The 25,291-nt window shown below is 41.9% G+C and overlaps 2 protein-coding genes across 3 annotated transcripts; both read right to left on the minus strand.

Annotated features, from left to right (window-relative positions):
- Window positions 1-7,443, minus strand: LOC102703173 (ureide permease 2-like). 2 transcript variants are annotated; one of them, XM_015843157.1, is made up of 8 exons: window positions 7,274-7,443; window positions 5,666-5,961; window positions 2,889-3,033; window positions 2,586-2,760; window positions 2,294-2,337; window positions 2,083-2,204; window positions 979-1,353; window positions 1-374 (listed from the first exon to the last, which is right to left on the minus strand). In XM_015843157.1, exons 2-8 carry the CDS (start codon window positions 5,900-5,902, stop codon window positions 216-218), a joined length of 1,257 nt encoding a protein of 418 aa, XP_015698643.1. In that variant the 5' UTR covers window positions 5,903-5,961; window positions 7,274-7,443; the 3' UTR covers window positions 1-215. The 2 variants fall into 2 exon arrangements, with proteins under 2 accessions (XP_015698643.1, XP_006664047.1); XM_006663984.2 differs by having other exon boundaries at window positions 5,666-5,964.
- A 13,924-nt stretch (window positions 7,444-21,367) lies between these two features.
- LOC102709519 (probable ureide permease A3) lies at window positions 21,368-22,545 on the minus strand. The gene is made up of 5 exons (XM_040529864.1): window positions 22,398-22,545; window positions 22,139-22,299; window positions 22,015-22,054; window positions 21,837-21,943; window positions 21,368-21,742 (listed from the first exon to the last, which is right to left on the minus strand). Exons 1-5 carry the CDS (start codon window positions 22,540-22,542, stop codon window positions 21,368-21,370), a joined length of 828 nt encoding a protein of 275 aa, XP_040385798.1. The 5' UTR covers window positions 22,543-22,545.
- Between the last annotated feature and the right edge of the window lie 2,746 nt (window positions 22,546-25,291).

The following is a 25,291-nucleotide window of genomic DNA, read 5'->3' on the forward strand; positions in this document are numbered from 1 at the left end:
TTCAAAAAGATACGTAGCTAGCGCTCGTAATTATATATATTTATGCGTATATAAGTATATATAGAGAGTTCAATTACACCTCCAATCTACACTCTCCCATGGTTTCTCATTACATATAAGGACTACTTCGAGAAGGTCGATCGCGAGGAGCCATAGGAGGCGGCGGCAGCTTCAATTCTTGTCATGCTCTTCGACCATGGCCATGGCCATGGCCGTCAGAGCGGCTTCCGGTGGGCCGAGGAGGCCATGAGGATGACCATGGCGAGGACGAACATGAAGAGCATGCTCCCCAGCAGCGTGTACGTCCGCCGCGACGATCTCCGGTACTCGCCGAACAGCACGATCCCCCACACCGTGCTCACCAGCGGCAGCGCCTGCGTGCACCCCAAAAATGTTCAGAAAAATTAATTCAGAGTTTCAGAAAACCCGTATCGTCTCGTACTGTTAAGCACCCTCAATCCATGGCTATTTCATGATTTCAGAGATATCTTGTCTGAAGGTCATGAAATGCCTCAATGCCCATCAAATATTCAAGTCATGTGCAGTCTCCAATCATGAATATTCGACGTTTAAGATAAAATTCAGTCAAACTTTCTAAAACCACGGCCGTCAATTCTGTATTACGGTAAGTTTGAAATATTGTAACTTTAGAATATGATGGTGTAGTACTTTTCATTTCAACAAGTCATTAACAGTCCAAGTTCCCTCTCCAGCTAGTTGGTCGCTGGGTCCGGCCGGTATTTCTGTTCCTGGTCCCTGCTCTTGGCCTGTCTACTCTACTCTATGACATATGTGTTTTAAACTTTTTTCTACTAATATATTAACGTGCAATTTTTTTGAGCGTTTGAAAAAAAAATAGTCAAAGTTCTGGAAGCTCGATCAAATCTTATCCTAATCGTCAAATATCTACGACCGAACGGAGCATCAAAATTCTCCCCAGAAGTGCGCAAATCGAGGCAAGAAAGATAGGTCACCTACCTGGACAGCATCAGCAGCAGCGTAGCCAGCAGCCTGGCCAGCCATGAACTGGAAGGCGTTGCCGAGGCCACACACCATGCCGGCGAGCAGGGCGAGGTCCCTGCCCTTCCAGTCGCGCAGGTACGCCGCCAGCGACGACCTCGGCACGCCGACCATGGGGCGGTAGAGGAACCACACGTTGAGGGCGACGCCGACGGCGAAGCAGGCGGCGGAGAAGTGGAAGAAGGCGGTGTAGACCACCATGTGGGGGGCGCCCTCCCGCAGGGTGTGCCACTGGTCGTTGGTGGCCAGGTTGAACGCCGGCGAGAAGAGGGAGTAGCTGACGCCGGCGAAGGCGACGATCCCGAGGCCGAGGAAGGTGTTCGATCCGAGGACCTGATGGTTTTTGGAGAATTTTTGTCAGGGAGGAGAAGAAAATATATATTGGTGTTTGTGAATTGTGGTCATGAGCATGTTTGGTGATTGTGTTAGTTTTTGTACTCCATCCGTCCCAGATTATAGGCGTTCCGACAAATTTTAGAGAAATCGATATCTATAATCTTTGAATAATGTTTAAACTAGTAGTATACTCCCTCTGATTTTTTTTTAAGTTGACGCAGTTGAATTGCATTTGACCCTTCGTTTTATTCAAACTTTTTGTAATGAAATGCATGTAAATATTGATTTTATAGCCACTGATAATGTATTATGAAAAAATTAGGTTGTGTTCTTTTGCCTGGCTTTTTCCTCAGTTGGTATGTGCACGCTACCCGAATTACTAAACAGTGTGTCTTTTCAAAAAGTTTTTATATAGAAATTCTCATCTGACACTAGGAAGTTGGCTTAAAGCTATCAATTAAATAAAGAAATTGAGATGAACACCCAATGCAAAGATTAATTGTTTATGATATGCCCAATTGAATTTGAGGTGAGAGGAGAATGGCTGTTCTTTGTGCTGAAATTTGAACCAGTAATTGATATCTAATATCTTGTTAACATTGTTCCTAAGAAATGCATGAATTTTCCTCATTGCCTTTGCCCCCACTGCATTTGTGCTGTTGGATCATGATCATGTAGGTTTATAATTTCATTGATATTGGTTTGATTAGTGTTATAAGTACCTACTTTAATAGATCTCTTCCCTTCAAGGTCAACTAGGAAATCAGCTGTTCCTGCCTCTAATTTTTCCACGGCTTGGGCAGCTAGTGATACATCAGACTTTATTTCTTCAGAGTCCTTGGGCTCATCTGCAGATTAAATGATCAATACACATATCTCTATGATAAATTATTTTCATATTAATCCAAAAAAATGATTAATTTGACCTGATTAGTACCTTTGTCAAGAAGATGCTTGGTGAGTTCTTCATTTTTAGTGTCCCTGTTGATAATTGAAGTTATATTCTTTGTTCAGAACTTCATATGCAATTTACTGTGCTAGAATAATGCCCTATCTACAAACAAAAAAAAAAAGACATGTGCCGCAACTAGCAACAGCTGTAATAAATTCCAAAGATAAGCAAAGATGCTGAAATATTTGTTTCTTTTTTCAAACTTTTCAGTATTTCAGAAGTAGCAATTGGCAGAACTGCAAAAAAAGATTCACCCAGGAGTACAAGAGAGTTCTACCCATTGGTGTTGGTGTGGTTCACCATGGCACTAGACAGCTTCTCCTGGTTGTCAGCAGCATTGGAAGAGTGAACAAGAGACCCAAGGCAGGCTGCAATCAGAAAGCATCCGACACCGGGGAAAAGAATCTCTGCCTTGTTGATCCGGCCGTCGAGAAAATAGTTCAGTGTTGTCCCTGTAAGAGGAGCAGTTCTCAGTCATAGCATACCGTCATTTTTTCGGATTATGAACAGTTCAGGAGACCAGCATCAGGCCTCATTCTTGTCAGGAAGGAGAGTATATCACTCTGACTGAATTTTGTACCTATGACAACCTTCAGGCTTGAGGCCATGACCTCGGTGACCGAGAGTCCGACGAACGCCCACCCGTACTGCGTTGCCAGCGTCCCGAGGCCATTGAAGACACCGCCTGACATCGCGAACAAGATTGAAGGCCAGTTATCCTGCATCTTTATCAGAAAATGAGAAGAAAAAAAAACAGGTTATCCTCCATCTTTCAGCTGAAATTTTCAGAGTTTTCGCTGCAAGAATTACTGAACAGAAGCCTGATCCACCAAGTTCACCTCCTAGTGGCAGACCACAGTTTTCAGAAATGGTTGTATTCCAGGTCTGAAAAGTCTGAAAACTGTACCAAACAAGCGAACTGAATCTCTGAATGAGCACACAACATTACTAGACCCAGAAGAGATTCAATACTTTCTTTACAGTGATATTAGTTACGATACTTTACGAGGCCCTAAGAATTATGAAAGCTTATAAATTTATAACATTGTTTTTAAGATGCTGAATAACTTTACTGTACATTTCAGGAGATGCTCAAAAGGGATCTAGGGATTTGTTGATAATTGACATGGAAACTACACATGGTATATTGAGAAATAGAACATCTTGTTTGATACTACGTCCTCTTTTTTTTTTTTTTGGTATACACAGTATCTACTTGCTCCACTGATGAGTGCTCAGCAACGATGAATTAACTCAAGGGCAGCAAATGTGGGTATGTCAAAGTAAATAAATTTTAGGAAATCAAATACTACCTCCGTCCCATAATAATCTTATTTTTTGTTTTTTCGTGTCCAACGTTTGATCATTCGTCTTATTTGAAAAATTTGTACAAAAAATTAAAAAAAATTAGTCACATATAAAGTATTGTTCATATTTTATCATTTAGTAATAATAAAAATATTAATCGCAAAAAAATTTCAAATAATACAAATGGTCAAACATTGGACATGGAAAAACGAAAAATGAGGTTATTATGGGACGGAGGTAGTAGTTCTCTATATCTCAGTTGGGTCATAAGAGCAGCAGATGATTGAACAATCCAACGAACTAGCGAAACTGGAGAAGCTGAGAAATGAACACTCATTGTGCTTTCTTTTGTGTGCTAAAGGCAAATAAAGAGATGAACCGGTGGTGACTTAAGTGTGCACCTGAAGTGTAGCCTACAGGTCCTGACTTAGGTTCCCTTCCAGTTGAACAGAAAAACAGAGACTTTTGAGGAAGACAAACAGCCCAGCAAAAGTTTTATCATGTTTTCCATGGCATAATCGAAAAGACTTTTGAGGATGTTGACTTGTCAGATCCTAACCATTTCTTCAACTAGACATCAAACATGCCATGGAATAAATGGCCTTTTCGGTTAGCCAGTTAGACACACGTAAAACAAGAAATATAGTTACCATATAATTAATTACGTATTAATTATTAAAACTTAAAAATAGGTTTATTTGATTTTCTTCAAACGATTTTCATATAGAAAGTTTTCACACGAAACACATCGTTTAACGGTTTGAAAAACACGCCCTTAACCATCCAGACGATTCTAAAATTTGTATAACTTGCACAGGAAATGGTCACTCATCAAAGGATTCTAAAGTTTGCATAGCTAGAGTCTACCATACTGGTATATTCCAGAATCACAACATGTCAACATCCATTTAACAAAGAAAGGGGTGAGAGAGATGGGCCGGACTGGGCTAATGGCGTGGGCCGCATTACTTCAGATTGTTTGGCCCATGTAGAGTTTTACTGGACTAGGGCCAGTAATCCTACTGTACATTTTGGACTGGTTGACGTGTGATACACACTAAAAAAACGAGTTGTACAAAACACCAAATAATTTTATTGGAATGGATTATTTGCTCTACGCTTAAAAAAATACTATGTTTACTTCCTTCGTTTTTTTATATTTGGCACCATTAAATTTTTAGGTCCACAATTAACAATTCATCTTATTCAAAACCTTCTCTTTTTTTTGGCAAATTTACCAATTTATAAGCATGCTTAAAATACCTTTAATAACAAAAAAAAACTAATTATATAATTTTTTAAATAAGATGAATAGTTAAATGTGGATCTCAAAAGCCAAAACTGTCAAATAAAAAAACAGAGGGAGTATCAAATTAGGACCTGTTTGAAAATAACTTTTCAACTCATTAGTCCATTTGTATATTCGTTTTGTATTGTAAGATATTTTGTCTATATCTAAATTTATTTATATATATCAATATATATTGTTTACAGTGACAAATCTAGTCAAAGGTATGAACAAATTAGATATAGTTTTAGTCCTACTTACATTAATTTTTGTCATAAAATTTTAGAGAGAGCTTAGTGGGGGCTCCCATAACTTTAACGGAGTTAGTGGAAGCTCTAGCCCCACTGCACTATGCTAGATCTGTCTCTGATTGTTTTTATATATATATATATATATACCTAGATTGATTAGCATATATAATTATAGACAATGCTAAAAAAATCTTTACATTATAAAACCAGTACTTTATATATTATAACAATCAGATCAATCCATCACTTTCAACTATTTCAAATGAAATTTGATTTAGCACAATAAAAAGTATCTTGAGGTAACAAATTATTTCTGATCATTAGATCTAACCGTGTACATCCTACTAAAATAGATCTAATGGTGAAAAACGATTTGGTACCTCGATACCGGTAGCTTCAGGTACTGACCAAATCTAACGAATGCAGGGATCACCCCCCCCCCCCATGACGTGGACTGACAAGCTCGAAATTCAGAGGAAGAAGAAGTAACAGCCATGGCTCGGGACTGACCTGGGTGAGCTGAGTGAGGAAGTTGGGCGTCTCCGGCGTGTCTCCGCCGATCTGGCCGAAGGTGAGGGCGACGAGGAGCGCGGCGAGGAAGTTGGTGATGCAGTAGTCCAGGTAGGTGTGCTGCGGCAGCCGCCCTCGGCGCTCCAGCACGGCGAGCACGACCGGCCACGTGCCCAGCAGCACCAGCGACACGGCCATCAGCGCAATGGCGCCGCCGATGTCCCTCACCAGGTACATCTCGCCGGCGCCGGAGAAGACCACGGGGTCCGGTCGTCGGAGCCTTTTTTTTATCCTACCTGCTGCAGGTCCATGAAGCTCTTGTCAGGCTTGATAGAAAAATGTGTGAGGCTATGAACTGAAAACAGCAGAATTCACTCCAAATTCTTCCGTGGAAAATTCACTGGATTTTGTGTGTTGCATTGAAACCAGGAGAGCATTTTTTCCATCCTTGAGAAGGTATCATGAGGTACCACTGTTTTCTATATAAAATCTGATACCATATAGTATGTAAGTTACCAAGAGGTACCGAATTTTATATAGAAAATAGTCATATCTTTTAATACCTTCTTAAGGATGATAAAATTGTTCAAACCAGAAACATCAGGACAGAAAAAAAGAATTCATAAACTGAAGTTTGGAAGATGGAAGAGAGGTCACACGTAGCCTTTGAAAGCAACATGCAAGGACACATGTTCAGTTACATGGTTGCAGCTCTAGAATTGTTGAGGAAACAGCAGATTCAGTAATAGGCCAGTAACAAGAATTGCTCAAGAAAAGAAAACACAGGTTAGACTTTTCTTTAACAGAATTAAGTTTAAAGAATTTATTTTCAACCCAAGAGCCAACCTTTTTATGGATAGCTTATGTACTGCTATACTGTAAAAAAAGGAATTCTCAAAGGAAAGAAATACAGTAAAAGTGAACTAGAAGGGAAAAAACACTGAATACTAGAATGAGAAGTCCAAAAGAACAGCTTTGGATTGAAGTGAAAACAGTTGAAGAAGGATTTTCAGCATCACCTGGCAGGATTTCACAAAGAAAATACATAAAAAGATGCAGAGCTTAATCCATGGACATCACTTCCACAGATCTGTGATCTCCAAACAAAATTCCATCTATAAATAATTCAAGCCAACATACACTGGGAGGTGGGAGCAAAGAACAGAATTACAGCATGTAAATTCTCAAGAACAGCAAAGAATCCAATGCACATTCACATGCATGTTCTAACACCAACAGCATGTGAATCACAAGTCCCATACACTCTGGAAGAAGAAATGAAACAGAACAAGGTTCATGTTCCTACATACCACAGCCCAGCTCTAGGATTGCTCAGGATTCTCAGAACAGGAAAGAAACTGAACCTTATTTAGTTTCTGAGCTAAGAACAGGGTCAAGAAGCAGAAAAGAAATCATTTGTGAGCTAATTAAGAACTGAACCTAAAACAGATCTCCCAGTCTTGTCATCTCTGGAGCCAAAACACCAGGACAGTCGCTCAAGAAAAGTGCAGAAATAGCAACAAAACAGCAAGCTTTCTTCTTTTTCATGCAAAGCAGATATATAATATACAACTAATTAACACACGCCAGATCGATGCAACAGCATACCAAATGAGCAGGAAAGAACCAGTGAATGCTAATCTTGCTGGCCCTTGAGCTCTGTCAGTACTGACAGCCTCTCTCTCTCTCTCTCTGTGTCTCTGTGTGTATATATGCTTGCTGTGTCTGAAAACTCTGTGGTGCTTCTGGAAGGTTCATGCATGGCCATGGTCAGTGAGCTGGGCTTAGCCAGTAGAGCAAATGGATATGTGATGAGGAGAATGGAGATTGGAAGAGGCTGGCTTGAGGGTGGGGCCCACACCAGGCCAGTTCACCAACCAGATGACTAGGTTGTGAGTAGCTGGGCCCACAGCCTTAGGTGGTCCGTACTCAAAATAATTGCACAGACTAATCTTATCATCGCGGGCCAATTCCTATCCTTTTTGTCAGATGAGATCGAACTGTGCTCGTAGAGGCTTTATTGGATTACAATCCTGCTAAGACAAATAGATTTACATATTTTACCGTATGTTAAGCCAAATTTTAAAATTTTAACTTTAAATTTATAGTTTATTTTGGGGTTTTTTATTATAGTTTATTTTTAGCCTTTGCTTTTAGATTACTTAAAAATATGTATATAAAAGTTTTAACCATAAATTATTTTTTATTTACAAATATGTTCTTGGCTATTTCGTGACCCCCAATGTTTTCTTTGCACGTTCCAGTTCCAGTCAAGAAGATAATTTGGGAGAGAGGGCCACATTTCGTTTTCTGTTCTCTCAGTCCATAAATATAAAATTTTTCAGCCTTTAAAATAAATATAAATGGTTCTGGTATAGTATTTATCTATTTCAACTAACTGTTATTTAATTTCTCTACTTGTTCCATGTCTCAATTTCTCCGAGAAATCCTAGCAATAAAGGTGGATCTAACACGGACGCGGTTCCTCTTACATAAAGTCAAAGGGATATGGTCGCTGTCTTAATCTCTCCTAGAAATCCTAGGAATAAAGGTGGATCTAACACAGACACAGTTTCTCTTACGTAAAATCAGAGAGATATGTTCACTGACATGTGAGCCCACTATTTATGGACCCAACATGTCAGCCACTAGGTCCCTCTAACTTGTACTATGTTAGAGGATCATCTCGTTCCATCCAACATCTGCGCACGAGGGCTCGAGCCCCACTGCCTGTTGGATATTCATGGAGGGAGAAGGGGAAGAAGAACCAGGAGAGGAGATTAGATTAGACAATTTGAAGGCTCACCCCGTCTCCAGTCCAAAATTGGATCCATCCCTATCTTAAACCACTTATACTTATGGGTAGATGGATACAAGAGTATATCACAATATTTCACTGCCCCTTGTGTAATTTAATAATGGGAGCATGAGCTGGATGGTTTAATATTTTATCAAATAGTTTTTTCTGCTTATAAATATATTACTAGCTGGACGATGACATTGAGCTGATCAGCGTGGTATGGTAGTATGGGACGTTGATATGTGAAATTAAAAACTTATGCTGCTTTTATCCTCACAAACCAAATTAAGACACGTACTTAAGGTTCATTGCAGTAAAATAGACCCAAAGAGAAAACAAGAGGGTAGGAACAATGTCACATTTGCTCACTAGTATATATGCAGAGATGCATTATTAATTGTATGATGCCACACGTGCTAGCTAGAAGCATATTCGTGGAAATCGCATATGGTGGAGCTGATTGATACCGTTTGATGCCAGGTAGGTAGCGGCAGGGCACGGAGTGCTCTAAAACCGTCCGTTCGGCGGAGCACGTTTGTCGTGGCTTTTTCATGGTTTGGAACTATCGTAATAATTATGGCGACGGTTTTATCGGGTTCGATAACCTGATAGTAGTACAATAAAATTTAATAAAATTTACATTTGCAGATCATTGTACCTAGGGTCGTTTGTTCTGTTTTTTCATCTTGGCTGTCAAAAAAGCTCGACACTCACCGGTGGCTCGAGCTCTAGACAAGCCGAATCAAGCCCAAGCCAAGGCTCATGCTGAGTTGTGCTTCAACTTCTGATGAGTTTAACTGCGTCGTATTTATTACTTATTCACTCACTGATTTGATAAACTAATTCATAAATATAAATTAGTATCTATCTACGCAATAAATTCGCATGTACCAAGCAACATATATATATTTATCTTAGTTGTTTTACTCTTTTATCAGCTGTTTGATTAGCTAAAAATAATTATATTTACAAAGTAATCATTATTAAAATATATGGCATACTGTTTAGAGCTCAAATAAGGCTTGCTTAAAAGCTCTACGGTGAAACATTCTCCTCAAGCTTGGGTAGGTGAGGTCAGCTAGTTGACAGCCTACGTCCATGTTTGTGCATTTGCACCTTCTATGTGACGTGGGTGATTGGTTGAGTTACCATTGATAAGAGAACTAAGCAAAGCAAATTTTAAAGGCTTATTCGGCGGTCCATGGGATTCCTAAATCATAGAAATAGAAAAAAAAAGTAAAAATAGGGTAGGAATGAACGTGTCTCTAGTTATTGTGCAAGTCAAGCAAAGGATTGTAAAAATGAGGTTGGAGTGGATTATTTTTGTTTACTATGTTTTGTCCCTAATAGTGGAAGGATATGAAATTCTCCTATAGTTTTTATTGGGTGCATTCATTTGAAACAAACGTTGCTACATTATACATTCCAAAGGATATCATATTCCTACATTTCTTCTTTGTAAATTCTTTAAAATGAACCCTTACGTTCCAAATGTGAGGGTCGACCCATGGGATTAGCTCTAATTTAAGTAAATAAATTAAGTCTCTTTATAAAAAGAAATTAGTTCTTTTAGTTAAATTATAGTTGACCCTTTCCCTGGGCCAACCCACGGTCATCCCTAGACATAACTAAACAATAATAAAAAATAGTAGACAGACTCTAAAATTTTTTTCTCTCTATGACTTATAAAACTACTTCAAATGTAGGATCTTTTTTATGGTTAGACTATGTAGTGATATTTGTGTGTATGCATTTAAAATTAATTGTGCATACATTATGTCAGCAAAGCAAATATCACTGTGCTAGTAAAATATCGGTACATCGCTACAAAATTAAAACGATCAGATAGGTACATATATATAGAATCTATTTTGAAGTTCATAGTAATTAGAGGTTTTTTATTGTTTTCTAAGAGACAATTGTGTGATCCCACATGTTTGAATTTAGGGAGAGTTGGTGGGGTGTCGGTGGCAGGTTTAGCTTCCACCACTATTACTCTATAAACTTTCGAAATAAAATGTTTAATGTTTAGGGGACACACACACACATATATATATATATATATATATATATATATATATATATATATATATAGAGGAGTATAATTAGTGTCATACACTACCACAGAAACATATAAATCACTGGGACATTAGTGTCGGTTCCTCAGAACCCAACATCGATGGCCCCCTGAACAACACAGCGTGCCGAAAAAATCACACGACGCAGATGAGAGATCATTTGTACGTTTTAGGGGGTGTTTGGATCCTTCCTACTATTTTTAAGTTCCTGTCACATCAAATATTATGATACTAATTAGAAGTATTAAATATAGACTATTAATAAAACTCACCCCATAATTTGGACTATTTCGCTAGACGAATCTATTAAGCCTAATTAGTCCACAATTAGCTAATGTGATGCTACAGTAAATATTTATTAATCGTGGATTTATTAGGCTTATAAAATTTGTCGAATGAAATAATATTTATTTATGCAATTAGTTTTGTTATCAGTCTATATTTAATACTTCTAATTAACGTCGAAACGTTTGATATGACAAGAGAAGTCTCTGGATACAAACAGCCCAAGAAGATAGATTGCCTATCTATCTTCTTCATAGGGGTTTTTGTAGGAACTCCAATAACTTTAATAAAAGATAGCGAGGGCTCGAGCCCCGCCGCCTGCCCACGTTGGATCACTCCTACGTTAACGAGTGCCTCGTAGGGATAGAAATGTCGAGAAACCAGCACAAGATCGAGAACTCTCCACGTATGTACCATCCATATGCATGCATGCATCCCAGACGTCCCAGCAGAGAACACAACGTTAATTAATTGTTTAGTTTGCCACATACGTCCGTCGTCCCAACATGCCACATGTGCCCTCCTGCATATAATTATTTAGTGCATTTGTTTCAGATCCAATTAAGCTGCTTGCTACAGTATATAATACGGAGTATATATATATATATATATATATATATATATATATATATATATATATATATATATATATATATATATATACACGTACGTACGTATGGTCTCGCAATGCAGTCCTGAATACTAGTATATAATACCTAGGGACTCGTGCAGCCGCCTTCATGTATGTATGACTTCGATCGATTAGTCGCGAAAGTTTGAGGAGTTACAATACACCATGCTGCTATAGCGACATGTGCTACAGTAACAATTTGGTAATGTACCTTCTCTGGTTTTTTTGACGCCGTATATTTTTTTATTTACGTTTGATCCTTCATCTTATTTAGAAATTTTGTTCAAATATACGAAATTATAAATCATACTTAAAGTTACTTTAATAATAAATCAAATCATAATAGAATAGTCAATAATTATATAAATTTTTAGAATAAGACGAAAGGTCAAATGGTGATAAAAAGTCAACGGCGTCAAGAAAAAAATCAGAGGAGATCTACCTTTGTAATATTTTTTGAGATACAATAACACAAAAATATGTTACTATATCCATGTCCTGGCGTAGTACTGTTCATTTGAAAATTTTAAACCTTAACTTGAACCATCATCCTGCTTGTGACCATTCTATATTTAATAAGGAACATTTTTGTCATTTTTTCTCGTAATTTATCTTCACTGTTTTAAATATTCCGGGATGGGGGTATATGATACGCATGTGTGGTTAGAATATGCAATTGGTTATAATTAAATATAGGTAAATAAATGAGTTGCTATTGTACGGTATCTCTTTTTAGAACGAGATGATATTAAATATGATATCTCACTAGGATATCAAATCTGATACCACATTACACATTAGTATCAAATGATACTAGGATGGTATCGGGTACCAATTAATGCTAAGCTAGTATATATCAGATGACACCATATTGTATAATGCCTGATGCCAAGATAGTACTGATAATACAGGCCAGTACCAGGATAATATTTTGGTTTCTATAGTATGGTATCACATTATGATGAAATGATACTACGTACATACCAGACACGATACCTTAGTGGTATCATATGATATTCCTTAGTACCAATTGCTCTTATCTATACTACCAGGTTAATACTAGATTATACCTATAGAGTATCACATGAAGTTATATCTAGACATAACTAAAACAGTGATCCACCACATTTAGACGATGGTCCTCCGCGTGCGTCCGTTAAACGTAAGGACAAATAACAAACATGAAAAAATTGAAATACAGATGGGATAGTAAAACGAGGCAACAGTACCACATGCACTGAATCACGAAGAAAAACATGTCTCGGTTCATAGAAAAATATATCAATGACCAAATTAAGCTAGCAGGCAGATTATCGAATTATTTATCAACGTCTCCTTATAATTAGGGTGCATTCATGGACGTGTGCACTTAGACGGGATTCCGGGCGAGGTGCGTGTAGTGCACTAGTGCCTAGCTAGCCACGAGCATATTGCATATTCCCCCATTTCGTAACGTAAGACTTCCTACCATTACCTATATTCATGTGGATGCTAATAAATCTAGACATATATATAAATTATATACGTTTATTTTACAATATAAAAAGGATGTAGCATGTATGTTCTATATATCGGAAATGCATCCCTCCTGTGTTTACTCCGTACAAATCAACTAATAAATATCACCGAAAAATTATACATATATTTTCAATAGTATTACACACATCTATATAAAATATCAGCTTTAAATTCATTATACTTAGAGAGCAATCAGAAAAGGAAAATTACAACAGATTATACTCTTTAATATGTCAGATTTATTTTTACTGCTGCTAACGCATAAGGAATTTATACATGGATGTACTACTGTTGGAAGTATGTGTGAATTTTTTTTTTCTGAAATTTTCGGGGATGTTAGAAAAAAAAGGTTATGTGTATAGTATATATACTAATTAGAACAAGGATGAGTCGCACGTCGTCGTCAAAACGGCGGTGTCTGGTCGGAGACGAAGATGACGATGAAATTAGTCAGTAATCCGGCGAAACGTCGCCGTCACCATTATTGGCCAAAGTCTTAGAGCTCTCCAAACTAAAGAGATCGATCCAAACACATCATCTGAGAAGAAGGTACACTCAAATAGTATCTTTTGGTACCTTTATAAACGGTAAAATTACTCAGACATATTACCTCTATTTTATATTACACGACTTTTTTGTCCATTTCAAAATTTGATGTTATATAAAACATTTACATTTAACTATGAATGAATCACACAAGATTAAAAGGTATATATCGTAACATGAACGAGAAGTATGTACGTGTACATCTCGATTAATTTACTCTTTACCTCTCGCTCTAATTAATGTACGTGTTCACTTTAATCCAACGGCACCTGCGTATATATACATGCATGTGCATGTATTCACGCATCCATCGATCGATGAATGTGTCTAAAATATATACTCGTTCATTTCTAAACTTTCGACATTATTGATTTTTTAACAGATTGTTGGTTTTATTCATTTTTTTAAAATATATAAAGCTATATATATAAAAGTATATTTAACAATAAATAAAATGATATAAAAATAATTAATAATTATGTAATTTTTTAAAAAATAAAATAAATAGTCAAACGTGTATTAAAAAGTCAACATCATCGAACATTTTAAGACAGAAAGATCAGTACCAAGCATGCCTGGCTGGAAATTCACCTTTTATATGCTAGGTCATGGTGACCCCCAAAGTAAGAGCATCAAGTCAGAGTGATTGAACTGCTTTTTTTTCCCTTCAAAACTTTGTCATTTTTATATCTCAAAAACATGAATGTGAATAAGGTTTTTTACACGACTATTTATGATAATCTCATGTACATATGAGATTTCTTTTCATTTTAGACGACTCTTTGGTTATTGCTGAGACATAATTTTAGCTAGGTTGGTTTTCCACCATATCCCAACAATATTTAATCTATAACTTTGTATTAAAAACACAAAGGTTTACGTACAGCTAACTATTCTTTTAATTATATATGACATATAACATGTTCGTTATGACTTCATCAATCCTAACATGTACCATTATATTCTTCGTTGATGTTCATATAAGAAATTACTAAGAGTATGCACGAATGAATCCGTTTTGTACTATAAAACTTTTTGAGTTTACCTAGATTCATTTATGTATCAATAGATATATTTTGTATATATATCTATACTCATTAGCATATATGAATCTAGCCAAAATTAAAAATCTTACAATAAAATAGAGGAAGAAACATAATATGCTTCTTAGGACAGAAAAAGTACAGGACGAAAACCATTATCGACGAGCGAAAGGGCAGTCGGCTCGGAATCACGGTGGTCGCCGGTGTCGTGTCCAGAATGACAGTCTCTCGTGCCTACTGATATGGGCCACGCATGGGTCTTCCTATTCATTGCTTGGGCCTTGTCCACATGGTGGGCCTCCCACGGTTAGGCCCAACTCCCATGTCTCTCCTAAGGAGGAATAAGTCCACTTGAGGTACTTATGGTCAAGTCTGTTATTCGTCCTTGGACCGCAAAACTAGATACTACCGGTCCCTGAACTATTAAAACCTACGCAAAAGAGGTCCCTCGGCACAAAAAGACCGTGACCGAGACTGAACCGTTCAGGTCTTAGAGTGAAAAACCAAATACTACCGGTCCCTGAACTATCATTCTCCGTTCTGTGTTGTGTCCAGAAGCACCCGTCATAACTTGTCATCCCAACCATTTTATTACGCCGTGAATAATAGATAATAAATCTCTAGACGTTTGTAATGGCAAATACTGTTGTTAATGGTGATTGTTTTATATTCCGTGATATCTTCTTGGAGTAAAATCCTGGTATGTTCCACAAAGGTGAAATAATCCATCTGTTTCATAATATAAGACTTTTTAGGTTTATATAGATTCATCTATATATCAATATATATGTTTATTTCTATCTAAATTTATTTATATATATAAATCTAGACAAGATCAGAAAAACTTATTAACGGAATACCATTGATCTAGCCTGTCTTCCTATGTGCTGCTGAAGCCATGAGAAGCGCCACTGCGGCGACGAACATCGCCAGCATGCAGCCGAGCAACAGGTAAGTCTTCCTGGACGACCTCCGGTACTCGCCGAACAAAATCACTCCCCAGAATGTGCTGACAAGAGGCAGGGCCTGATCACACAACAAAATGAAATGAAATGATGAACACCATGAGCTGTATACATACTGCCTGCTGCTGAAATGCAATGTTCCAAAATGTGGTAGCAGTTCTTCAGAGATGACATGCATAAGCTTGTGCTGATAGACATCATTTTTTTTATTTTTTAAACCTTTTTAATAAATAATTTTATTACTAAATCTTGAAGAAAAATATTCTCACACCATGAACCTTTTGTCCATGCCATTAATATTGGTGTGTCAAGACAACGCTACACATAGAGTTATTTAGCGTCACGCCACTGACAATGGCATGGCAAGCCTGGATCAGGATCCTCTGCAGTCGAAGGCACCGTGCCTTCGACTGTAAAAGATCCTGATCCGACAAGCCTGTCACGCCAATAAGCTTGAGTAACGGTGTTGTTTTGCAATGCCACCAATATTAGTGTGGTCAAAATGTTTATACGGTGAAGATATTTTCTCTTAAGGTTTAGTAATAACCTCTCTCGAAATTTAGTAGAAAAATTATTTATTAAAAATGTTTAAAAAATACAAAAAAAATCTAGAAATCACCTGGACAGCATCAGCAGCTGCATATCCAGCAGCCTGCCTGTTGGCGGAGACACCGATGGACAACGGACGAAGAACTTGTTCGCACACTGCTCACATCCGGCATGGCAGCAGCAAGCAACACGCGTAGAAGAAAAACTTCAGAGAAAGAACAAGCAGCAAATTTTCAGAGGAGAACTAGAAATGCGAGAGATTGCGGGGCAATTTTCTGGTGGTTTTCATTCAACTGAATTGAAAAACTTGCAAGTGCAAAGTAAAGCTAAACTCCTACTTATACTTAACACAAAAATAAACGAATCCGAGGCTAAAACGTGCCATCCCACGTTCCGCGAATCTCTGAATTCTCACACACGCACACACGCCTGACGCGGTCACCTGATCTCCTGATCAGCCACCTTATTCGCATCTGCAACAACTTTGCCGTGACCAAATCTTCCTCCCATTAAGCTCCGAGATAACTGGTCCGCGTGGGGCCACAGCTGAAATAAACTTCAACAATCTCCCCCTTAATTCTGCCGTGGCCCAAGGAATCGAACACCTAGCAGGTGTCGTGCCGTTGCCAGCCTTGCTGCCGGCAACCCTTTTGTTAATGCGTCTGCCCGCTGCTCCTCAGTCCGGACAAACTGAACCGTAATTTGCCCACCATCAACACACTCACGTATGAAATGATAGCGGGTATCAATGTGCTTGCTTCTTCCATGGAATACTGGATTCTTCATCAATGCAATAGCAGACTTGTTGTCGACGAACAACTTAACTGTCTTCTCCTCCACACCCGCCACTTCACTTAGCAAAGCTCTTAACCAGAGCGCCTGACATGCTGCCGCCGTGGCAGCCATGAACTCGGCCTCGCACGACGATAAGGCCACAGTCTTCTGCTTCTGTGAACTCCATGCGACCAAACTTTGGTTGATGTAGAACGCCATTCCACCAGTGCTGCGCCGGTCGTCCATATCGCCGGCAAGATCACTATCTGTGTATCCTACTATCTCAAGCTCATCACCTCGCGCAGCATACACAAGACCACAATCAATGGTGCCCTTCAGGTACCTCAGAATTTGCTTCACTGCTTTAAAATGCATCACCGTGGGTCGCTCCATGAATCTACTTGCCAGCCCCATGGCGTATGACAGGTCTGGTCTTGTGTGTAACAAATACCGGAGACAGCCAATTACACGCCGATACTCCGTTGCATCCACTTCTTGGCCATCTGCATCCTTGTGCAAATGTATCTTGGGGTCAATTGGAATTGATGTAGGGTTGCAGTCCGCCATGCCAAACTGTGTCAGCACCTTCCTGGCATATGCAGCTTGCTTCAGAACAGTACCTCCTTCACCCTGCTCCACTTCTATTCCCAGATAATACGTGAGTCGACCGAGATCGCTCATTTCAAACTCCCCCATCATTTGTTGCTTGAACACCGCGAGCTGGGCAGGATCTTCACCAGTCACTATAAGATCATCAACATAGGCACCCACAATAATGTTACCGAGTCCTTTTCCTCGCGTGTACACCGCCTGCTCCTGTGTGCACCGCGTAAACCCCAGTTCCTTCAGACTTCTGTCTAGGCGAGTATTCCACGCCCGCGGCGCCTGTCGCAGACCATACAGTGCCTTGCTCAATCGAAGCACAAGATGCTCCTTCCCTTTCTGGACAAATCCTTTCGGCTGTGCAACATATACCTCCTCTTCAAGTTCGCCATTGAGGAACGCCGACTTGACGTCGAGGTGATGAACCTGCCACCGGCGAGCGGCAGCAAGTGCAAGCACGACGCACACGGTGTCGAGTCTCGCCACCGGCGCGAACACCTCATCAAAATCAATTCCTTGTCGCTGCACATATCCCTTCGCCACGAGACGAGCTTTGTGTTTGATGATTTCTCCGGCAGTGTTCTTCTTGAGTTTATAAACCCACTTTAGCCCGATCGCCTTGTGTCCGGGCGGTAATGCAGCAAGTCTCCACGTGTTGTTCTTCTGGATAGCCTCCATTTCTTTGTTCATGGCATCTTGCCATGCTGGGTGCCCAGCAGCCTCGCGGAATGCCGACGGCTCCTCTGTCTCCACGAGCAGCGCACCGAGATCGTCGTCTTCTTCAGTTAGTTCCACTCGGGGAGCCACCTGCATGATCTCAGCCATGCTCCTGAATCGCACCGGTCCACCGGTACTTGCCGAGCTGCTTGCACCGTCCGGCGACGTCCCCACCTCGGCGCTATTTATTGGTGGCGAGCCAGGTGTGGACGGTCCAGGCGCATGCGATCCCGAGCTGCCTGGGGTTGTCGGCGGAGTGGCTTCACCACCCGTAGCCGTCAGAGGTGTCTGCCCCGCCGGGATCGTGTACGTTGGCCACGTCTGGGTAGGCACACGCACTCCGGCTTCCTCGACCTCCGTGAACTCGACGCTGATTGCTTCTCCTGCAGTAGCCGCCCACTGCCAAGGCACATTTTCTTCAAAAATAACGTCGCGACTTACATGAATTTGTCCACGACGAGGGTCGAACAGGCGATGTGCCTTGCTGCCTTCTTCTACGCCGAGATACACATAGGGCGCACTTCTGTCATCGAGCTTCTTGAGGTGCGGTGCAGTCATCTTCGCGTGCGCCGTACAGCCGAACACGCGTAGGTGTCCCAGCTGCGGCTTCTTCCCCGTCCACGCCTCGAACGGGGTTCGATGCCCCATCGACTTTGTCGGAAGCCTGTTGAGGAGATACACGGCGTGTCGCACCGCCTCCCCCCACATCTTGCCCGGGACTGACATCCCCTTGAGCAACGATCGCGCCATCGCCATCACCGTGCGATTTCGCCGCTCAACCACCCCGTTTTGCTGGGGCGAATATGGCGCCGTCAGATGTCGCTCGATCCCTGCCTCCTCGCACAACTGTGCAAAGAGTTCTGACAAGAATTCACCGCCGCGGTCAGACCGCAGCGTTTTGATGCGTCGCCCGGATTTGTTCTCAGCCATCGGCTTGAGCTTGGTGAAGGCTTCTACCACCTGGTCCTTCGTCTTGATCACGAACACCCACATCCACCGAGTGTGATCATCAACAATTAAAAAGAAATAGCGATTACCGGCTGTGGTGCTTGGTGTGATCGGACCACACAGGTCCATATGCAGCAGTTCGAGCGGCTCCTCCGCCCTGAAGTGCGCCACCGCCGGGAATGATGCCCTGGCCTGTTTTGCAATCAGGCAGGACTGACAAAGTTGATTCGGGTGACAAATAACCGGAACGCCGCCGACCATCTCCTTGTCCGCCAGCAGCTTCAGAGCTTGAAAATTCACATGCCCCAACCGTGCATGCCACAACCACGCCGGGTCGTCAAGGCTGGACAGTAGGGACACTAGGTGGGCCAGCTTTAGCTCGATCCGATACAGGCGATTCCCCGTGCGCCTGACTTTCATCACCAGCCGCCATGGATGCTTGTCGAACACCTCAAGGACGTCATCGTCCATGACCACCCGGTGACCAGTCTCGGTGAGCTGGCCCAAACTCACCATATTGCATTGCAAGCTGGGAATGTAGTAGACGTTCTGCAGCAGCCATTGATCTCCGTTCCTGCATGAGAACAAGATAGAGCCCTTCCCTTTGATCTGCACCGTGGATGCGTCGCTGAATTTTACCCGGCCGGTGATCGATTCATCCAGCTCACGGAACTTGTCCCAGTCGCCGGTCATGTGGTTGCTGGCCCCGTTGTCGAGGAACCAGACGTCGCTCGCCTGCGCCCCGGCTTCTGCCATGAGCAGGCTCGGCCAAACATGCTCCTCATGTTCAACCAACCCACTCACCGCGCACTCCGACTCGTCCACCGTCACCGCGAGCAAGAGTGCAGGGTTGGCATCCTCAACTTGCGCCAAGTGGGCTTCTCCCTTCTTCTTCTTCGGGAGAGGGCATTGGTTGGAATAGTGCCCGTACTCTTCACAATTGAAGCACTTGATGTGGCTTTTGTCACGGCCACTGCCGCCATTGCCACCACTTGAGTTGCCACGCGGCGCGCCGCCACGTCCGCTTCCACCGCGACCTTTCCCTCGGCCACGGCCGCCCTGGCCGCGTCCTGCCCCCTCACCGGAGGTCTTGCCCTTCTGCGGCGACGAGGAGCCCCCGTCGTCTTTCTTGAAACGTGCCTCCCACTCAGCCTGAGTGAGCAGCACTTGGCCGTCGGCGGTGACCCCGCCAGCAGCCCCCTTCTTCCTCCGAACGCGCTCTTCGTAGGCCTTGAGTCGGCCTACAGCTTCTTCAAATGGCATGGATTCAATATCATAGAATTGCTCGATACCTGCGACAAGGCTGACGAACTTTTCCGGCACGGTGTCGAACAATTTCTTCACCATCGCAGCATCGCCCAGCGTCGCACCCAACGCCGAGTGGCGCACACTGATCGCGGTGATCCGCCCAGCGTACTGGTCCAGGGACTCGCCCTGCTCCATCGCCATCGCGCCAAATTCGCCTTTCAGAGTCTGCAACCGCGCCTCACGCACGCGATCAGCACCCACGAACCTTGTCTTCAGGCAGTCCCATACCTCCTTTGCGGTTCGCTTCTTCGCCACTTGCATCAGCAAGTCTTCCGGCAGCGACTGCAGCAAATGAGACTTTGCCTTCTTGTCTCTCTTCTGATCGACGACCGCCCCGGCCGCCGGCTCGATGGCGTCCCATACGCCCTGGTCCTCCATCATAGCCTGTACGCGAATCGCCCAGCTGGTGTAGTTTGTCACCGTGAGTTGCGGGTAGAGAAATGCACTCCCCGAGCTTCCCCTCGCCGGATCTTGCGACGACGGAATCAAGGCCATGGTGTCAGATCAGCCCTCAACCTGAGTGCTCTGATACCACTTGTTGGCGGAGACACCGATGGACAACGGACGAAGAACTTGTTCGCACACTGCTCACGTCCGGCACGGCAGCAGCAAGCAACACGCGTAGAAGAAAAACTTCAGAGAAAGAACAAGCAGCAAATTTTCAGAGGAGAACTAGAAATGCGAGAGATTGCGGGGCAATTTTCTGGTGGTTTTCATTCAACTGAATTGAAAAACTTGCAAGTGCAAAGTAAAGCTAAACTCCTACTTATACTTAACACAAAAATAAACGAATCCGAGGCTAAAACGTGCCATCCCACGTTCCGCGAATCTCTGAATTCTCACACACGCACACACGCCTGACGCGGTCACCTGATCTCCTGATCAGCCACCTTATTCGCATCTGCAACAACTTTGCCGTGACCAAATCTTCCTCCCATTAAGCTCCGAGATAACTGGTCCGCGTGGGGCCACAGCTGAAATAAACTTCAACACTGCCCACCCATGAACTGGAGCCCATTGCCGAACCCACACAGTAGCCCCGCCAGCAGCGCCCACTGCCTGCCGTCCCAGTCTCCGGCGTATGCTGCGGCGGTGGACGGCGGAGGAGCCAGACGTTGATGCTGGCGCCGACGGCGAAGCAGGAGACGGAGAAGTGGAAGAAGGCGGTGCAGACCGTCAGGTGCGGGACGCCGTCGTCCAGCGTGCGCCACTGGTCGTTGACGGCCAGGTTGATCGCCGGCGAGAAGAGGGAGAAGCAGACTCCGGCGAGGACCACCAGGCCCAGTCCTAGTGACCTGCTGGAGCCGAGCACCTGCAGCTTCAGCAATGCAGAAATTTCTGAGAATCTGAGTTCAGTTTTTTTTTGGTAAAAGATAACTTTTTTTCTATGATTCACTGATCTTGACCTTGATCGATCGCCTCTTCTCGACCTGAATGATGAACTCTGCGGTGCCGGTATCGCAATCTTCGCCGTCGCAATCGTTCAGCGCTTCTTGATCAGGCAGCAACATCACTGAAAAAGAATTTGGTAGCAAATTTCAGTTGGTGATCATACCAATTTCAGTGGTGATACTAGTATACTACCTTTGTCAGAGACATCACAGCTGAGCTCTATTTCTTCACTCTTCCTGCAAACAGGTTACATACTTCTTGAGATCAAAGGAAAGACCCTCTCAAAGAAAATTCAGATCGGTAGTTTCTCAAACACATTCCTGAATCCTGACACGCTTAGCTTCTCCTCCTCATCCTTGGCATTGGAGGTGTGGACAGCAGAGCCGAGGAAGACGGCGACGAGGAAGCACGCGACACCCGGGAAAAGAATATCCGCCCTGTTTATTCGGCCATCCAGGAAGTAGTTAATGGTTGTTCCTGAAAGATTTCATTCATAATATGAAATCAGCAAAGTGCAGGAACAGGAGTGATGGACTGACAGAACATTCAGAATTTTGTGCAATGTTTGGGTGCACCTAAAACTACAGCCAGACTTGAGCAGATGATGTTTGTCAGAGACAGTCCGACAAATGCCCATGCATACTGCGAGATCAAATTTCCGATGCTGAGAGCAACGCCACCGGCCATCGCAAATAGGATTGAAGGCCAGTTATCCTGCATTGATCATTAGCTGCAAAATGAGGGAACTGAAGATGATTATCCAAACAAAAGCTGAACACTCTCACCCCCGTCGTTTTGCCAACAGCTTACAGGCTAAGTGGAAATTTGAATTTTAAAACTTAGTTTTGGAGTTGTTTTTTGGGTTTTTGTCATCGTAGTTTATCTTACGATATTTACTTTTAGATCGCTAAGAACATCTATATAATGTGTTAATTGTTAATAAGCTGTTTTGATAATAATAATCACAGCGACATGAGTTCAAACATACACTGAATTCCAAAGTCAAAACTGTCAACTTGAAGCAATTCAATTTGAATTTGCAGCTACCAACTCGAACTAATCATCATTTTCAAATCACTCTCAGTAATCAATAACCCACAGCTTCTTTTGAAAACCACACTAAATTCATGATGGCTAAGATTGATCCAGCACAGGGGAATACACCGGACCGACCATCACGCGTCCTTCCCATGCAGCTTACCAAAGATATATATAAGGGAGTCTAATAGAAAACTAATTTGAATATAATTCCAATTAAAATTCGGATAACATATTTCATAGATCGAATGCGCATCACAACAGAGTAAGCCAAACTGAACCAATTAGAAACCTGAAACAGAGCAGCAAAGGCACTGGCCTGAGTGAGCTGAGTGAAGAAGCTTGGGCTGCTCCCTCCAGCCTGCCCAAAGGCCATGGAAACCACAGCAGCAGCAAGGAGGTTTGCGAGAGAGTAGTCGAGGTAGGTGTGCTGAGGCAGCCGGCCTCGACGCTCCAGGAAAGTCAGGAGGGCCGGCCAGGTTCCCAGGAAGACGAGGGACACCGCCATCATGGCGACAGCGCCGCCCCGGCCCTCGCCGGCGAACATGCCGGCCGGCGCCGGGGATGTGATCTACGGAGAGGATTTCAGGGTTAGATTTTTCATCAGGCCTCAACAGGATGGGTTGCTTTACAGTGTATGTGAAGAGGAAATCAAAAGTCTCTTTTTTTCGTTTTTACTTATGTTTATAAATTTAAATTTAAATTTTTAATTTTTGATTTAGAGTTGATTTTAGGGTTTTTTATCATAGTTTATTTTTCTGTCTTTGATTATATATATAAAATAATTTTATTAATAAATTGTCTTTTGTTTGTTAATATGTTGTTTTGTTTTCTCCTCCAATCAACAAAAAGATGACCACAGTTGACATGTGGCTGAATAAAGAAAGGATAGGGTTCTTGAGATCTGGATTGCAAGTAGTAACAACAAAGAACTGCCATTATTTTTCTGCCTTTTATGCAGTGATGAAATATAAAATGAAGTAGTTGGGGACACGTGTTCTTTTTCAGTAGGTATAACCACTCGCTTGTAGGATGGACAGATTAATAACCACATAATTAATGGTGGGTTCAACTTTACGTAGGAATGGCAATTGGATCTACGGGTTTGGGCCCCAACGGGTACAGGTATGGGTGAAGATTTGTACCCATGGGTTTATGGAGATGGATACCCGTGAAGCTATGAGTTGGGTATCGGTTTTAGATTTAACCCGCAGGTGTCCATTGGAGCCCCAAAAATCTAGCGACACCTCGAAATATTCGACATGAAGCATGCTTATTGTTTAGTTTTATAAGCTGAGAGCATGAGAATATCGTTGATGCATGATTGACCGTTTATGTCGATATGATTGGATAACTGAACGTTAGAATTCATCGAGCTTAGTTTTACTTGCTTAATATTGTACCTTTTTGATTTTCTTGTTGCTATATTAATCAATTGACTATGTTTATTTGCTTATTCCCTGCATTAAAAAGCTTAATATGCCCATGAAAATGTCTTGATTAAGATATTTTTTGTTTTACATGATTTCACCCCTGGATACCTATTGGGTTTCGGATACACGGCGGGTATGGGTATGGATTTAGTTTTGTACCCATGAAGATTTACGGGTATGAGTTTATCTTAGTCACGGGTTTTGTGACGGGTAGGTTTTTATAAAACCTGCTTTAAACCCGACCCATTGCCATCCCTAATTCTCCGTGCCCTCTTCATCAACTGCAGCAAAATGACACAATGGGCCATGACTCTTTGAACCCTGATTTGGTTTCTTAAAGATGTTTATATAAATCAAAATATCTTGCTTAATCAAACCGGCAGTCTCCCCGTTAGGATCCAGAGCTAATGTTTCCTGCCAAATGCTTATTAATTAAACCGACTTTGATTCTCTTCGGTATGTGATTCAATCAAAATCAGAATAAGAATCACGCAATCAAAATCTGAATCAGAATCACACAATCAAAAGCTATACCAAACGGATCCTTAAATTGGATCATCACTTTGTAACCGGCCTTGTTGTTCAGTGAGCCTAACTGGATCATCAAAGAAGTGTGAGCCAGCTTATATAGATTGGCTAGTGGGCTGAGAAGGGCAAGGAAAGAACACAACACATATTCCCCATATCCAAGCACCGGTTTCTATTGTTTTTTTCCAAGATCTCCATCAGCATGCCAATCTCTAGTGAGCACAGATTGTGTAGCCCTGCTTCTTGGAATTTGAGGCATCGGGAAAGTGGAGATGTCATGAAGTTGCAAGTTATCATCCTTATGACCATCTTGTTGCAGAGTAAAATATGGCTGATGTGATTGTCATGGTTAAGTCACTGCCTTAGCCTTTATTGGGATGGGGATGACAAACATTATAGGGTGTAATATGTGCTAAGTGCTAGGTAATTTTAAAAATTTTGTTACTTGGATGAAATATTGAGCTAGCAGC

The sequence above is a fragment of the Oryza brachyantha genome, chromosome 12 (genome assembly GCF_000231095.2).
Source record: "Oryza brachyantha chromosome 12, ObraRS2, whole genome shotgun sequence".
NCBI lineage: Eukaryota > Viridiplantae > Streptophyta > Magnoliopsida > Poales > Poaceae > Oryza > Oryza brachyantha.

Bases quoted from the DNA above. Each gene is read 5' to 3' on its own strand.
- LOC102709519 (XM_040529864.1), bottom strand. From the start codon at position 22,542: ATGCAGGATAACTGGCCTTCAATCCTATTTGCGATGGCCGGTGGCGTT. The intron at 22,055-22,138 runs GTGTTTGAGAAA...GTTTGCAGGAAG, and splicing joins GCGTGTCAGGATTCAGGAAT to AGTGAAGAAATAGAGCTCAG. The intron at 21,743-21,836 runs GTCAAGATCAGT...CTGAAGCTGCAG, and splicing joins AGAAGAGGCGATCGATCAAG to GTGCTCGGCTCCAGCAGGTC.
- LOC102703173 (XM_015843157.1), bottom strand. From the start codon at position 5,902: ATGTACCTGGTGAGGGACATCGGCGGCGCCATTGCGCTGATGGCCGTG. The intron at 1,354-2,082 runs GTAGGTACTTAT...AAAAACCATCAG, and splicing joins AAGGGAAGAGATCTATTAAA to GTCCTCGGATCGAACACCTT. The intron at 375-978 runs GTAGGTGACCTA...GGGTGCACGCAG, and splicing joins CTGCTGCTGATGCTGTCCAG to GCGCTGCCGCTGGTGAGCAC.